Below are 17,932 nucleotides of genomic sequence, written 5' to 3'. Positions count from 1 at the left end.
AATTACAGTAACATGATGATGTCATTGCAATTACTCCTGGTGTTACTGGAGCAGTTGTGTGCTGCTCTGAGGGCTGCCTGCTTCTTCCATTTTAAAAAAAGAGGTGGAAGAAGTGGGCACTTGCTCAGAGGGCAGAGCAACAGCATGGCATTGTTGTGGGGGCATATGATGGCGGTGATCCCCCATCTCTACTGCCCAGGAGCACTTGTACCCGCTGACCCTTCCAAAAGTACACCAGCGAAGTTCATAAATTTCAGTTAAAGAGCAGTTTTGAAAATTTGACTGATGCCTTAAATGTGAAATGAAACTAAATTTAGACCACAGTCCTGTACATGTTTACCTGGGAATAAGTCCTTCTGAACTCAGTGGAACATCAAGTGGACACACATAGGATCGCACTGTAAATTAATGTATTCAGAAGACTTCTACAAGCATGAGGTAACTGGAGATTTGAAATGTCAGTGGGAGTTTTCATTGGAGCTGTCAAATTTCACTTGGGTATCTCTCTCTTACTGGTCAGCTTGTCTGAGTTGGCAAGTATAGATGTGTGTCCCTGACTGCCAATTATTTACCAATTACCAATCTTCAGTTTTCTTGCTATGTGATACTATCCTGTTTTGATACCACTGTGTGTTGGTTGGTCAGTTAGGCCTATTCTGCATGCTTGACATTGGTAGTCAAAAGAAAACCTTGCTGTACATTGTAGGATCTGAGCTTTGAACTCATTATTACTAAGCAGGAAATAAGTCTTGAGGTCAGTGTGGATAGCTTCATGAAAGCCTCAGCTCAGTGCAAGGTGACATTAACAGGTGAATCTCATGCTGTGGATGAACAGATTTTTATTTGTATGCTAACTGGTATCCTTGGATGAAGGGCAGTATAGAAATTTATAAAAAAGAGAAAAGGGTGAAAATAAAATTGATAGTATTATAATATTTCTATATAAATTTATTGCACCTCATTGCTTGAAACCATCTGAGCAGTACTGCTTGCCATATCTCTAGGACAGTATTTCTCAACCACTGGTGGTGCTTGAGGTGATGTTCAGTGGTACACGTGGGACTCCCAACTCATAAGAACAGCCCCACTGGATCAGGCCATAGGCCCATCTAGTCCAGCTTCCTGTATCTCACAGCAGCCCACCAAATGCCCCAGGGAGCACACCAGATAACAAGAGACCTCATCCTGGTGCCCTCCCTTGCATCTGGCATTCTGACATAACCCATTTCTAAAATCAGGAGGTTGCACATACACATCATGGCTTGTACCCCATAATGGATTTTTCCTCCAGAAATTTGTCCAATTCCCTTTTAAAGGCGTCTAGGCTAGACGCCAGCACCACATCCTATGGCAAGGAGTTCCACAGACCGACCACACGCTGAGTAAAGAAATATTTTCTTTTGTTTGTCCTAACCCGCCCAACACTCAATTTTAGTGGATGTCCCCTGGTTCTGGTATTATGTGAGAGTGTAAAGAGCATCTCCCTATCCACTCTGTCCATCCCCTGCATAATTTTGTATGTCTCAATCATGTCCCCCCTCAGGCGTCTCTTTTCTAGGCTGAAGAGGCCCAAACGCCGTAGCCTTTCCTCATAAGGAAGGTGCCCCAGCCCCGTAATCATCTTAGTCGCTCTCTTTTGCACCTTTTCCATTTCCACTATGTCTTTTTTGAGATTCAGCGACCAGAACTGGACACAATACTCCAGGTGTGGCCTAACCATAGATTTGTACAACTGCATTATAATATTAGCCGTTTTGTTCTCAATACCCTTCCTAATGATCCCAAGCATAGAATTGGCCTTCTTCACTGCCGCCGCACATTGGGTCGACACTTTCATCGACCTGTCCACCACCACCCCAAGATCTCTCTCCTGATCTGTCACAGACAGCTCAGAACCCATCAGCCTATATCTAAAGTTTTGATTTTTTGCCCCAATGTGCATGACTTTACACTTACTGACATTGAAACGCATCTGCCATTTTGCTGCCCATTCTGCCAGTCTGGAGAGATCTTTCTGGAGCTCCTCACAATCACTTCTGGTCTTCACCACTCGGAAAAGTTTGGTGTCGTCTGCAAACTTAGCCACCTCACTGCTCAACCCTGTCTCCAGGTCATTTATGAAGAGGTTGAAAAGCACCGGTCCCAGGACAGATCCTTGGGGCACACCGCTTTTCACCTCTCTCCATTGTGAAAATTGCCCATTGACACCCACTCTCTGCTTCCTGGCCTCCAACCAGTTCTCAATCCATGAGAGGACCTGTCCTCTAATTCCCTGACTGCCTAATTCTAACTCCTGCCACTTGGCAGCAAGACAAGTAGTTGTAGGAGGCTTGGCAAGCAGAGCTCCAGCATGCCCTTTTTGCACACTTGAAAAAGCCCTCCTCTCTACCCTGAGACTCTTACCAGTGTTGTTGTGTTGCCTCTGGCCTCCCAGTCGGGAAGTAACTGGTGATGGTGGTACTTCCAATAGGTGGAACATGCAAAGTGATATAGCAGGGGGACAAATATGAGAAACACTGCTCAAGAAGGATGTCATAGAGCTGCAAAAGGTGCAGAAAAGGACAAACAATCAAGTGCTTGAAGCACTTTTGCTATGATAAAAGGCTAAAGTATTGGGGAGGGGAATAGGGTGGTCATGAGAGAGGCTTTTAAAATTATGTATGGTCTGGAGAACATGGCCATAGAACTTTTCATTATTTTACATCATTCTAGCACTTTGTTGTCCAATAACACTGGCAGTGGATTAGGACAAAGTACTACTTTAGGTAAGGCAAAACTTAAATTATGGAATTTGCTGCCACAGTGTGGTGAAATGATGGCTATTAACCTTGATAGCTTTTAAAGAGAATTTGAGAAATTCATGGAAGGTGGATCTATCAGTGGCTATTAGTCATGATGGCGAAATTGAACTTTGTGCTCAGATGCAATGTTCAATGAATGTGGTGGAAACAGTGAGGGTGGACTTCCTACAAGCATCTAGTGCAGTAGTTTCCAAACTTTTTAACACTGGGACCCACTTTTATTGGGATCCACCTAGGTTTACCAGACTCTTAAAAAATATCTAGAAATACTTATAAGTAATAACCAGAAAAAGACCCTCAGACATTGATCTCCCTATATTTACACTTGCTTGCAAACTGCAAGAGCTGAGCTCTTTGCAGGGAAATTAACAGCGACAGTATCTGATTTTTGAATGGCCTCAGAGCTTGAGGCAGTTATCTGATTTTATCACCCTTTGGTGACCCACCCAAAACCAGGTGGTGACCCACCAGTCCACAATTTGGGAACCACTGATCTATTGAGAGATAGTGAGAGCAGAGTTGACTAGATGAACCTTTGATCAGGTTGAGCAGAACTCTTTGTTTAAAAAGCTCTAATTCTACTACACCTTAGTAGTTCATTGTGCATCAGGCTTGAGAATTGGGGAGTCTTTTTTTCCCAGGTAACAGACAGTAAATTAGAATCCTGCATACATAGCAAAACCCTCCTTGTGTGTCTAAAACTTGCTTTCTGGTTATCTGAAAGGAAGAAAACATTCTAAATGGTCAGTTCTCATCATTTGCGGCTTTGCAATCACAGATTTTACTCACCATGGATTGCAAATCTGTGATGGAGGACCTCAGAGGTCCTACCGCCCGTGACCAGAGGTCATGGCGGCCTCAACCATATGTGGCCCCCCTGTCCCCAGAAGGCCTGCCAGAGCCTTCAGAAAGACATTTTCAGTTTCTTGCTAAATCAGAAGTGCCTTTTGGAAGGCTCTTGCAAGTCTTCTGAGGCATGTGGAGGTCATGTGCAGCTTCTCCACACCTCAGGATGTGACCAGAAGGCACTTGGTATCCATAGGGATCCATTCCCTCAGATGACCCAAGGACCAACCTGTAGTAGATTTTCCAAATAGGGCACTGACAAATACTTATGTTTGAAAACAGTGTTACTTTACTCAGAAGTAAATCCATTGTGTTCAGTAAGACTTAGGCTGTTATTCTTTCTTACTCACTGGAAACAAACACCTCTACCTTTTAAGTTCTGAATGTTACACTTGGAACATATGAAATGCATCATGGTCAAGGACAGCAGGAATTTAGTTCCTGAGTTCATGGATGGCTTGTAACCTGAAATGCTAATGAAGGTCAGGTAAGAGTTTCAGAGGCTTGTAATTCTTACCAAAGAAGAAGTGATAATTAGGAGATGCTGAATTATTCTGTTCAGGTTAAAATCCAAGCCAGAGAAGAATTGCTCACCTGCTCCTGCCCAAGTTCTCTTTTTAACACTGTCTGATTTGGAAGCAGTAAGAACTGCCATGGAGAGAAGAAGAGAAAGGGGACGTTCTCTCTTTCCCTAGTTACTGGCAATCTGCTATGCAACAAGCCTGGTTCTGGGGAGGAACAACCATCTTCTGCCTGTGGCTGCCACAATGTTGCTGCTGTTGGCTCAGTTGTTAAGGAGGGTTGGGATTACATCTTTGGGTTGGGTGGTGATTACTTTGTGCCATTAGATTGGCTTGGAAATAATTTGGGGCTGTTTCCCAATGAATTGGAGAACGGTTTGGCTCATTTCTGAGCTATTCTGACATGAACCAGTGAGAATTTGTTCTTTGCTTGATAGGAATTAGTTTAGAACAGCTGGTACCTAACACAGTGCAAACAGGTACAATATTCTCTGCTTTTGCATTTTTTGAATGTGGGACGATTGCAGGCTCCTTTACTGCCCTATGCACCATTCAACTTGTTGCTTTCTTGGTTGATTTGACCTTTGTGGCTGCCTTCTAAAACTTCTTGTGACTAGAATCTATTCTTGTGGTTTTTCTTGTGGTTAGAATCTATTAGTTGCTGTTCTGGAGTCTTTAGCTGACCTATCATGGTGAATGGAATAATTAACTCTTACACATGTCTACAACTTTGAAAATTCTTCTCCCTGAACACCAAGTTTCTAGCGTTACTTTGTTTAGTACCTCCAAACCATCATAATTTAAGGCAATTTCTGGGACACTTCCAGTTTTTTTAATAGGTTGGGATTTGGTTTAGGATGGTAATTTATGTCTGGTTAAAAAGAGATTTTTACTTGCGAAAGAATGCTTGTAGATAGCAAGTGAAAAAGCTAGAAGAACCTTTGAGATTAGAACACCAATGTGAAATGATTAGGGGAAAATAATTTGTTAAAGTACACTATATGTAGTTTAACTGTTATACTCAGAAACTTCAGTTGGAAATGAGTACCTTTTAAATATCTTAAGGCAAGACAAATCAAAATTATAAGCTTTCCTTGCATTGTTGAAACTTGAAGTTTCAACAATGCAAGGAAAGCTTATGCTTTTGAGTTGTCTTGTAGACTTAGTATGAGCCTGTTAAGGTACTAAGCTTAACATGCACAAAGAATGAATACATGCATGAGTTCCAGTTTTCTAGAATGTTTTTGCTCCTAGGAACTTGCCTGTTTTCTTTTTCAGACTCTCCAACTCTGAGGACTGTTCCCATGCTTCAAGCTATTTTTGCCTAACATTGCATATATGCAACAGGGATCAAATGTGTACACCTGTGGGCTGGGCAAAACTCTCACACAATTTCTAGAGGTGTGTGAAAATGATGTTGATTACTTGGAAATCTCATTGAGTTCAGGAAGACTTGGGCTGTAATCCTATCCTACTCACCAGAAACAAGCATCTCTACCAATTGCATAACTCTTCTAATGGACAAACTCCCCCACCATGCTGAGCATTTTGTACAGAGTTATGGCAGATTAGAAAATTATAGATTAACTACCAATCAGTAGTCAATTGTGGTAACAAAGGAATTGCCTATGGGAAGGCAACAGATCAAGTTCCACCATGGCCAAACTGGTGATCTGATAAAAATTTCCTTCTAGTTCCCAGTTGACCAAACAAACTCAAGCAGGATCACTCCCAGCAAAAGACACACACACACACACCCACCCCTAGGGCACTGGGGTTGGCTGCTGTTTAATTCAATAGTTCCTATACTGCCCTGTTCAAACTGTAGTGACTATTAAACCTCAAGTTTACATCTTTTGCATCACATAAGATTCCTTGCAAGTCCAGTCCAATAAAACAGGTTTCTTCCGGTGATCACCTATATGTAGTGCCATGACAAACCTTCAATCTGTAGTTACAAGGTAAGGGGTCCTGTGTACTGGGCATTTATCTGAAGATCTTACTTGATAGTCTGGAGGTCGTATTGATAGGGCATGGCAGATGGATAAGCCTCCGAAGGCTAAATAGCATTTCATTGAATTGTGTTTTGGAAGCCTGGGCATTGTTCAGTATTCATATTCTCATAGTTCTTCACTCTTCCTATATGAAGTGAAGGAAAAGGTAAGTGAAATAGTAAATTGGCATGAAATTTTTTGATGTTTCATTAATGTCTAAAAGTGATCCATGAGCTGCTGGAGATCTTTGGCAGAGTGGGTAGTGACAGCTGCATCGTCGGCAAAGAGGAAGTCACGAAGACATTTCAGCTGGACTTTGGACTTTACTCTCAGTCTGGAGAGGTTGAAGAGCTTTCCATCTGATCTGGTCTGGAGATAGATGCCTTCTGTTGCAGTTCCAAAGGCCTGCTTCAACAGGACAGCGAAGAAAATCCCAAACAAGGTTGGTGCAAGAACACAGCCCTGCTTCACGCCACTTCGGATGTCAAAGGGGTCTGATGTGGAGCCATCGAAGACAACAGTGCCCTTCATGTCCTTGTGGAATGACCTGATGATGCTGAGGAGCCTGGGTGGACATCCGATCTTGAGAAGAATCTTGAAGAGGCCGTCCCTGCTGACCAGGTCGAAAGCCTTCGTGAGATCTATGAAGGCTATAAAGAGTGGCTGTTGTTGTTCCCTGCATTTCTCCTGCAGTTGTCTAAGGGAGAATACCATATCAGTGGTGGACCTGCTGGCTCGGAATCCGCACTGTGATTCTGGATAAATGCTCTCTGCAAGTACCTGGAGCCTCTTTAGTACAACTCAGGCAAACAACTTTCCTACAACGCTAAGGAGAGAGATGCCACGGTAGTTGTGCAGTCACCCCGTCACCTTTGTTCTTGTACAGCGTGATGATGTTTGCATCCCTCATGTCTTGAGGTACTTCACCTTCTCTCCAGCAGAGACAGAGGATTTCATGCAGCTCAGTAGCGATGATCTCTTTGCAGCACTTTAGGACTTCAGCAGGGATGCTGTCTTTTCCAGGTGCCTTGCCAAAGGCAAGGGAGTCCAGGGCCACGTGAAGTTCTTCTAGGGTTGGTTCACTGTCAAGCTCCTCCAGCAAAGGCAGGCACTCAATGTTGTTCAGCGCTTCTTCAGTGACTACATTTTCTCTGGAATATAGCTCAGAGTAGTGCTGCACCCAGCATTCCATCTGCTGCGCCCAATCCTGGATGACCTAGCCTGTGGCAGATTTCAGAGGGGCAATTTTCTTCTGTGTTGGACCTAAGGCCTGCTTGATACCGTCATACATCCCCTTGATGTTGCCTGTGTCAGCTGCTACCTGTATCTGGGAGCAGATACATTGTCTTTGTGTCAGCCAAGATTGTGTCAGATACAGATGCTACCTGTATCTGGGAGCAGAGCACATGGTCTCTGTGTCAGCCAAAATTTTGGACTGACGATCAGCCTAAAGAAAACACAGGTCATGGTTCAGGATGTGGACTCACCTCCCTGCATTACAATCTCTGCGCATGAACTGGAGGTTGTCCATGACTTTGTGTACCTTGGCTCAACGATCTCCGACACTTTCTCTCGATACTGAGCTAAACAAATGCATCGGTAAAGCAGCTACCACGTTTTCCAGACTCACAAAGAGAGTCTGGTCCAACAAGATGCTGACAGAACATACCAAGATCCAGGTCTACAGAGCTTTCGTCCTGGGTACACTTCTGTACTGCAGCGAGTCATGGACTCTCTGCTCACAACAGGAGAGGAAACTGAACGCTTTCCACATGCGCTGCCTCCGACGCATTCTCAGCATCACCTGGCAGGACAAGGTTCCTAACAACACAGTCCTGGAACGTGCTGGAATCCCTAGCATGTATGCACTGCTGAAATAGAGACGCCTGCGTTGGCTCGGTCATGTTGTGAGAATGGATGATGGCCGGATCCCAAAGGATCTCCTCTATGGAGAACTCGTGCAAGGAAAGCGCCCTACAAGTAGACCACAGCTGCGATACAAGGACATCTACAAGAGGGATCTGAAGGCCTTAGGAGTGGTCCTCAACAAGTGGGAAACCCTGGCCTCTGAGTGGTCTGCTTGGAGGCAGGCTGTGCAGCATGGCCTTTCCCAGTTTGAAGAGACACTTGGCCAACAGTCTGAGGCAAAGAGGCAAAGAAGGAAGGCCCATAGCCAGGGAGACAGACCAGGGACAGACTGCACTTGCTGCTGGTGTGGAAGGGATTGTCACTCCCGGATTGGCCTTTTCAGCCACACTAGACGCTGTGCCAGAACCACCTTTCAGAGCGCGATACCATAGTCTTTCGAGACTGAAGGTTGCCAATACAGTAATGTCTAGCTTCAAAAGCAACTGCAGGGATACAGGATGGTTCTATAGGAATGTTCTATTGTGAATGACATCCTGCAGCCTAGAGTGTGACTGTTAGCTGCCAGTTATATACCTCAAGCTGATTAGCAGAGTGGCAATATGTAATCTGTACAGTGATGCATTGTTTTCTTTGCTAAACGTTGGTACTTTGGGGTAGCAAAGGACATGCTGATAGAGGCCTTTCTGGCGGCATATTGCTAGCTAGTGGTAGACTAGACACTTTTAGCTGTCCACTACTCATCACGTGTGGTAAACACTTACCGTATTTTTTGCTCTATAAGGCGCACCTGACCATAAGACGCACCTAGTTTTTAGAGGAGGAAAACAGGAAAAAAAATATTCTGAACCAAATAGTGTAATAAAATATGTCTCTCCGCTGCTCTGTTTCCATGCTCCTTAGCATATTTTACTACCTCTAGTTTAAAAGGAATTTTATATGCTAGCCTTTTCTGCTTTATCATCCTTGCACTGGTAGAATGAGGTACTGTAGTATTTTTCTGCAAGTGCATTGTCACTAAGCATTACATTTGCATTACCATTGAACGCCTGTATTTGCATTACAATTTGCATTTGCATTACCATTGCATTTGCATTTGCATTACCATTGAGCAGGCAGGCAGGACCCTGGTCAGGGGCAGAAGCACCTACCAAGGAGGCTCTGCTGCCCTGAGAACGCCTGCAGCTTTGCAGTATTCGCTCCATAAGACGCACACACTTCTCCCCCCACTTTTGGGGGGGGGGGGAAAGTGCGTCTTATGGAGCAAAAAATACGGTAATTTTCACAAGGGCACATATTGTACCATTAGATGGCAGTGTTGTACAGTCATTGTCTAGTTAGTGGACAGATTCATAATAGCTTTTTACACTTACTAGTTCCTTAGTCTGGGGGACATGGCCTTTTTGGATACATGACATTGAAGGACCTTTCATGCATTATAGGTGGTCAGTGTGGAATCGAAAGCAAAATAAACTGCATGCATATTCTAGCCTAGGTAGGTTTTGAGCTTCATGTTGGATACAGAAATGAAAAAGCAGGTTGAATCATCCCTACTGAAAACTCATTTGGTCCTAAGCATAATTAAAACATAGTAAACTAAGTTGCAGTTTACACAGTACAATGGATTCATAAAGTGCATGTATTTAGACTTGTAAGCTTATACTGTGCAGGCATCCATGATGTCATAGACTGCAATTCTGGATGCACTGATGTTTCACATTCTTTTCTCTACTCTATTTCCTACTGTTCAGCTCCATTTTCTGTATACTTTATGTATGTTGATCAACTCTTTGTACTTGTTATGCCCTTCACTGCTGTACTTGACAAGTTAGTATGGCCCAATTCTTGCTTCCAGTCTGTTCCAGGTTGTCCCCCTTTGTCGTCCAACCTGCTAACATGTATGAGTCAAAGTAGTTTCTTCAGTAGGGGTTGAAGCGATGGAAGGTTGTCATGTAAGATTCTCTCAGCTATCTTACCTCCATTGGCTTTCCTGGTCTCATTTGTCCCCCACCATGGCTCAGTGGTATGTGATGGGTTTTTGTTTTATGTTTGAATATTTTAGTGTTTCTATGCTTTGAGTTTTTTTCTTTTTACTTGTGATACATTGTACATTTATGACAGAACTTTGTAGACTGTCTTGGGCATTTGCTTCAGCTTGGGATAGATGGATAGATAAGAGAGACTGGGGCAAGCAATGGTGGACTGCCATGCTTGAGGCCCCCCTTCAAGTTGAAGGTAGTTTTGGGGAAAAAAAAAATCTCTGCTATGTCCACTCAATCAACTTTTGTTTGTCATTAGCAGGTTTTAAAAATTTCTGAGTTTCAAAACTAGTTGACTAGAAATGACAGTGGAACAGTAATGAACATACACATGGGATGTTACGCTCTGAAGTAACTTAATTTTCTAACAGCGCAATTTTGTATGTCTATTCCTAAAAAGGACTGAAGACCTTTTTATTTCAAAAAGCTTTCAATTGTTGACAGGCTGGCTGGCGTTCTTGCTTTTATATGAAAATCCACGGGGTTTGTTTTTAGATTTTTTAATTATGTAAATTGCTGTTAATTGTTTTTAATGTTGTACTTTTTTAAAAATGATGTAAGCCGCCTTGTGTGCCCGTTGGGCAAAAAGGAGTGGTACAAATTAATAAAATAATAATAATAATAATAATAAATAATATTCAGATGTAAGTTCCACTGATTTCAATGAACTAGTTCCAGGTAAGATGTATAGGATTGCAACCAAAGCTGTTTGGCCAGTGACAGACAGCATGGACACATGCTAGTACCAGATTTATCAAGCAAACAATTATTTCTGGGACTTCCATCCACTTGACTTTCCTTGGTTTGCTCCTTTGACCATCTTCAGTTGTAACCACATTTCAGATTTTATCCATGTGTTTTTTTCTTTCATCCAATTTTGTCCACTGCTGCAAAGTGTAAGGAGCTGGATCAGTCATAATAATGGAAGACTTAATTGGCAGCCTAGGGAAAGACAAGGGGGAGGGGGATGCATTTGTTCTCACTTTCTCCCCTGCCTCCCTAAGTGCTTTCACAATAATGAGGAAAGTGAAACAAAATCCCAGGATCTTGAATGTTATCTGTGTGCTCCTAGGGGGGAATTAGTGACACTCTTGGAATATATTCTGATGGTCCAAGTCCAAAGGCCCATTTTGGGACTTGTTTCAAACCAACTTGAATACTTCCCCTTCTCATGCCCTCCAGTGCTTCTCTTTATTTTGTGTGCAGAAAGTTAGAGCTATTCACACAATCAGTAAAAATGTGTAAATTAAAAACAGGTTGATGAAACAAGCCATTTCAGAGTTTTGAAAGTTAATAACATCTGTTCCAGGGCTAAAACAACACTACTATTTCTACTATCTTTTTGGCAACACTTTCTTATGAGTGAAGGAAAGATATAGTTTTAAATCCCCTGGCCAAAGTTATTTTGTTTAAACTTGGGGCACTTTGGCAAGTACTATTCAGGTCACTTTCCTCTGAAATGTACTAATGTGATCAAAATAGAATGCACAGCAGGAAATGAGTCTTTTAATTTGAGCAGTAGTTAAGGACTGCAGCTACAAATTGAAACAGTAGTGTGTTCTGCTTCAGCAAATAGATGCTGGAGGATTTTTAGTTGTGAACAATGGATCAATCATCAATTTTTTCTTCCCTGTCATGGTACTACCGAGGAAGGGGAGTTCACAAATAGGCTCGAACCCTTCCATTTTCTTTCAGTGCTGAAGATTTTCCTGTTCTGGGAAATGGGCTGGGTACTATAGGCACAAAAATGTTAACTTTTGGATTTGTGGAAACCCTGATCAGTGAAACATTTGATGGATGTCTCTATAAGCCACCTTTCACAAGATCTATCCTAGAAACAGCTGAAATAATCTAAGCCGGTGTTTCTCAAACTATGGGTTGGGACCCACTAGATGAATCGTGAGCCAATTTCAGGTGGGTCCCCATTCATTTCAATATTTATTTTTAATATATTAAACTTGATGCTACCATGGGATTTGACTGCATTTGGGGAAGTGTTACAAACCTGTACTTATAACAAGCTACTATGTGTATATTTTAACAATGATAGTCAATGGGACTTACTCCTGGGTAAGTGTGGGTAGGATTATAGCCTAGGATTGTTAAAAATTTTCCTGCTTGATGTCATCACATCTGGTCATGACATCACTTCTGGTGGGTCCTGACAGATTCTCATTCTAAAAAGTGGGTCCCAGTGCTAAATGTGTGAGAACCACTGATCGAAGCTGTACCCAGTGGCATCCCTCATAAAAATGAAATAAATTCCTTTTTGTGGGACTGGGGAATGGGTGGACTGACAGCATGGAATGTTCTTGTGATGAAAGAACTGCAGCCTGCTGTGTGAGCATATGAAAGTAGATATATGTAAGTGCCCCATCAGAGTGCTTAAACTAATTCCTGTAGTACTACATACAGATGGATTGCATTTGTGCAGAGAGGTGGAATTTATTGGGCAAAGAATCCGGTGCAGACATAGTCTCAGAAATATAAGTAATGCATACATTAGCTGTTATGATTGTGACTTTAATTCTTGGAATACTTTGCTAGCATCGCCAATTATAGTCAGATATGATGACTGCTCATGTGGGAATTTTTTATTAACTGGCAACAAATCAAATAAGCAATGCTGTTTCTGTTTAATGGTTCTTGTATAATGGGGTTTGGAAATATCTGTATTCTGCAAGCTCTGACTGTAAAGATCCATAAGCAAACTATTTCTGAATTGGCTTTCTTATTCTTGTTTGGATTTTGTAAATTCAAAATATAAGCTCCAGTTGTCAATGGTAATTTGGGGCACACTGCAAAATGTAGTAGTCTGCTGTAAAATTGTGATCTAGAATGGAAGGGTGTGGCATAGCCCTTTGGTATTCCTCTTGCATAGTATTTCTGAACGAAGAACAATGCATTGTGTTGAGTATGTTGTCACTTCTGTTTTGCTTCAAGTTTGAATGATGTTAACTAATATTGCTGTTCATTAGGAATGTGTAATACAAGATCTGACATATTTTCTTGCAGGAACAGTTCTGGTCAGAAGTAACACTGGTCAGCTAATGTTGGTGTCTCAACAAGCGCTTGTGCAGCCCCAAAGCCGGAATCAAAATAACACAAGTATAAGGCAGTCAGTACCTACAAATGCCTCTACATTCAAAATACGGCCTGTACAGGTAATACTTCCATAGTAGAACTCTAAATTTTCTTTTTAGGAGTTGGATTGGTACCTGACTCTCTTACGGGTTTGGGCTTGCAAGTTAAATGGGCCTTGTCCAGTTAGGACTCAGTTGCAGTGATGTTACTTACCTGTGGAGTGGAGCTTGAATCCCTTTACAGTAGCCTAATAGCTTAGGAATTTTCCGTTTTTCCCTTTTCATGCAAATTTCTCATGCCAGCTATTGTGCAGGTGCACTGATACAAAATAGAATTACTCCATGAATGCAAATATAAACATAGGCATGATGCTTTGTGTCATAAAGCCTACTCTTCTACTTGCCTACCCATACATCTATCTGCCAACCATAGACATAAGCACCTACTGCTTACTGTGCATCAGGACAGGGCACCCATCTATTGGCATGTACGGGGGGGGGGGCCCTGTATCCACAGATTCAGTTATTTGCGATTTGGGTTCAGCCCCCCATCATGCGTATCCTTGCCTCCAGAGGGGAGTCTGAGCTTAGCAGAGGCCAAGTACATCAGTCCCTGGCCTCTACCAGGCTCAGTTTGGCAGCTCAAATAACGTGACTCCTGGTTTCACAGAGAAACCGGAAGTTTTGGAGGGCTTCCCTGGGCCTCCCAGTGCCTTATAAGGTATTCAGAATGTCACTTCTGGTTTTTCCATGAAACAGGGAGTCACATTATTTGAGCTGCCGAGCTCAGCCCAGCAGAGGGTGTGGACAGACGTCCTCCCCTCGCCTCAGGGTGAAGGATGGCCCTTGGACTGTGAACAGGTATTTGTCCATATCTGCGGTTTCAGCTATCTGTGGGGGAGGGGGGTTCCAGAATGGAACCCCTGCAGTTATGGGGGCATGCCTGTATATCTTTCCATACAAATGTGATTTTCTCCCAGTTTCAGGTATGTTAAGAAAAGCAGCCCTGATGTGTCTAGTTGACAGTAACATGTACTTGACTACTTGAGATTTGATTTTTGGTCTTTTTATCTATCTCTTATCTTTCCTTAAGAATTCTGGAACGCAAGTGCTTAAAGTACTCACAGCTCCTGTCAAAACAGCATCTTGGACTCCTCATTCGGTTGCCGCCACTATTAAGAAGCCTGCTATCATTCAGGTATGAACATCTTTTTCTGGTATTTAGTGTTGTATTCACAAATCTAAGCAAAGAACAGAAAACTGATGTTTCCTGTCTAGTGTTTTCTATCTATGTACTGAGATGTGCTTGTCAGGGTAACCCAAATGTATTAAAAAAGCTAGCTTTCTCCTGGCATCTCATGGGCTAATGACATGTAAATTATTTATTTGATTTTGTCTGTAAACCCCTTTATGAATTTTTTGTTAAAGTGGTATATATCATTAATAAATCTGTCATACTGTATAATGTCACTGATCAATAATGCCCAGCATTTGTATACTGTATACCAGCAGTTCTCAAACTATGTGTCTGGGACCATCAGTGGACTGTGACCCAGTTTTGGGTGGTTCACAGAAATGATAGGGCAGATTAGGCTATGTGCATTAAGGGTGAAATAAGTGGCTACTTGGAAGTGTGAGCACTGCTGCTCAATCACCATTATAGCCACACCCCTTGGCATGTATAGATCAGACAGCAGCCTGTAAGGTCTCTAAAAAGTTTGAGAACTACTGCTGTATACAGTATACCTGTTGATTCAATATCACCAAGAGTACTTGGTGATTGCTTGGTTGGTATGGAGCTGTGAACGTGAAATCCTTTGATGTGGTTAATTAATGATGTTGAATTCTCCTCATTTCTTGCAGTTAGTAACATGAATGTGCATAGTTCTCCTGCTTACATAATTTTTGAATTGTATGTAGTAGTTTTGGACTGGTCTGCTCTACTACAGTAACTTTCTGTGTATCTGCTTTAGCTTTTTTGAAGTTGCTAAGTTGGTGTGAATGAGAGTGATACTGTTAGAAAGCAGAGAGGGGAAAAGAAGCAAGTACATTATGTCAGAAACTGTTTGGGTAGAGAAGACCTTCGGAGTTCCTTTTTGCTAAGGGCTTGATCTGGGGGAAGAGGGCAAGAAGAGGGCAACAAGATTAGTGGAGAAAGCAGATTTGAATGTCTCTGACAGCACTGGTTAGTAATCCACCAATGGCCTGTGGTAGGGGGGCAAGTAATGTAGCAAGGTTGAAAGATGAATAGGTGAAATGTGGAGGATGTAAGGTGCAAAGGGCAGAACCAAGTCTGTAGGTCTGGTAAAAAGATTAAGTAAATAGCTTGGAGGGAATAGAGGTTTTGGAAGTGTGAAAGGGGGGGCTGTTAAGGGATTGGGATGGGGACAAAGGGTTAGAAGGGTACCAGCAATGGATAGAGTGAAGTTGGCTGGAGACAATGAAGGAATAAGGATACTGGCACTTGGTTACCTGCTTCATCTCACCCTTTCATGTGCACACTTGTCAGAAGGTTAATAAACTATTAAGCTTTACAACTTTTTGAAGAGATGTCATATGACTTTTTAAATAAAAACATAACATGGTTTTAATGTAGCAGCTTTTGCATTCTTGCTGGAATTGAAATAGCTGCTTAATATTTTAACTTTTTAGACAGTAGCATCAACAAATAGTATTGCCGACGTAACAACTGTGAAACCTTTGACTACTGGCCTGCCGACAAAGCCTCCTCCAGCTGTGGACTCTCCTGCACTGTCTCTTGCACCAAACCCAGTTGCTGACAAAGAAGGCACAGTAGCTGAGACTAGCACTTCTACAGTAAGAGCAAAATGGCTTAATGTTGGATGTCTTTACTTCCAAATGCTTAATGGAATCTTAACGTGCTCTCTTACTATTGACTTCTACTGTCAGGAAATGCTTGAAAATGTGAAGAAGTGCAAGAATTTCTTAGCAACATTAATAAAGCTGGCATCCAGTGGACCTCAGGCACCTGAAATGGGGCAGAATGTGAAGAACTTGGTGCAAAGTTTGTTGGTAAGAGTTCATCTGTATGTACTCTTTGGATCATAAATGTAAGTGCAGAATTCATAGCTAGTTCGCAGTACCTTGTTTGTTCAGTGTTATGTCAAATGGGCATTTTGTGTATCCACAGTTCTTGTCTTTGGCAACCTATTTTGCTGGTGACTTTTATTTCTTTGTATCTGCTTAGTAGAGTCCTCACTACAAGTTCTCATTCCACTACAAGTTTTCTGTATTGTCTCCCAAAGAAAGGGACACACCATATTTCAAGTTCTTGGCTATATAGAGAATTATGGAAGCTTAAAACATTTTATCCTTTCAAATAATTTCTACTAAGGTGTCATCATGTGTCAGAAATGGAGATACTTATTTTGCATATGAAAACTAACTGTTAATCTGAGTTTTAAGAGATTTCACTTATAGCATATTAATTAAGCTGAATCAACTCCATGCCCAAAGCCTGGCTTTTGGAATTGATCCTGTTTCATTTCACAAGATAAATTCTTAATGCTATGTAGCAAGATTGTGTATGATACGTAATCTACTTTTCCTGACGTGTGCAGTGTAGTCAGGGTAAGTCCTGTTTCTTTGTTTTAACAGTGTGTCAGTGAATTGGTGGGTTCTGTTGTAGGCACACCTGGAGGAGCTACACCTTGCATTTGTGCTACAATTTCTTTTTCTACCTAGGAAGCTAAAATTGACCCAGAAGAATTTACCAAAAAGCTGTATATTGAGCTAAAGTCTTCACCGCAACCATATCTTGTCCCTTTTCTTAAGGTATGTCCTAGTTAAATGCTAATATTTCAAGTTTTCATCTTCTAAAAGTCAGAAAAGCAGTGATAGTAAACCAGTGTAATTGATCTTGTGTTTCAAAGTTACCTCTGCTTCTAAAGGTGTGAGAACTGAATCCTATATTGTTGTAAGAAGCTTTCTTACTATAAAATATAGAAGAGCCCAGCAGTTTCAGTAAAGATGATATGAAACTGGAGGGTCATGAACCTTTTGCCAAGTTTAATTGTAATTTCTGACTTGGCAGAGTCTTTGTGGAAATTGGTTCTGCAGGATGGAAGGCCGTGGTTCTGTTGTACATTTACAGATTCCTATTATCAAGGAAATCTACAAATGCCTTCCTTCAGGAGATCTAAGCTGCTTCTGTTTTGTGCTTTTGGTAGATTGGACGCACTTTAAAATTGTTGACAATGCACATTTTCTGCAGTGTGCTAATGCTCAGGTGTATGTTCACACCATTTTCAGGATGCTAACCAACACACTGCAGACTTGTCCCAAAGTGCGGTTTAGTTTAATAACAAAAGTAAAACAGCTTGAAGTTTGGCATGGCATAAGAACATAAGAAGAACCCCGCTGGATCAGGCCAAAGACCCATCTAGTCCAGCTTCCTGTATCTCACAGTGGCCCACCAAATTCCCCAGGGAGCACACAAGACAACAGGCACAACCTGCGTCCTGGTGCCCTCCCCTGCATCTGGCAATCAGAGGCAGCTTGCCTCTAAAACCAAGAGTTTGCACATACCTACTACGACTTGTAACCCGTAATGAACTTTTCCTCCAGAAATTTGTCCAATCCCCTCTTAAAGGCATTCAGGCAAGATTCCAACTACTACTTGTGGCAAAGAGTTCCGCAAACTAATTACACACTGGGTAAAGAAATATTTTCTTCTGTCTGTTCTAACTCTCCCATCACTCAGCTTTCATGGCTGTCCCCTGGTTCTGGTGTTATGCGAGAAGGAAAAGAGCATCTCTCTAT

General features: G+C 42.0%; 1 protein-coding gene across 1 annotated transcript in view; it reads left to right on the top strand.

Annotated features, from left to right (window-relative positions):
• Nucleotides 1–17,932, top strand: part of TAF4B (TATA-box binding protein associated factor 4b) — a 72,523-nt gene that overhangs the window by 5,759 nt on the left and 48,832 nt on the right. Inside the window, exons 2-6 of the mRNA XM_066624428.1 lie at nucleotides 13,083–13,231; nucleotides 14,244–14,348; nucleotides 15,803–15,967; nucleotides 16,061–16,201; nucleotides 16,856–16,945. Of these exons, the coding sequence (XP_066480525.1) occupies nucleotides 13,083–13,231; nucleotides 14,244–14,348; nucleotides 15,803–15,967; nucleotides 16,061–16,201; nucleotides 16,856–16,945 (650 nt within the window). The remainder of the gene's footprint in view (nucleotides 1–13,082; nucleotides 13,232–14,243; nucleotides 14,349–15,802; nucleotides 15,968–16,060; nucleotides 16,202–16,855; nucleotides 16,946–17,932) is intronic.

The sequence above is a fragment of the Tiliqua scincoides genome, chromosome 4 (genome assembly GCF_035046505.1).
Source record: "Tiliqua scincoides isolate rTilSci1 chromosome 4, rTilSci1.hap2, whole genome shotgun sequence".
Classification (NCBI taxonomy): domain Eukaryota; kingdom Metazoa; phylum Chordata; class Lepidosauria; order Squamata; family Scincidae; genus Tiliqua; species Tiliqua scincoides.
This window is presented reverse-complemented; position numbering and strand designations above follow the sequence as displayed.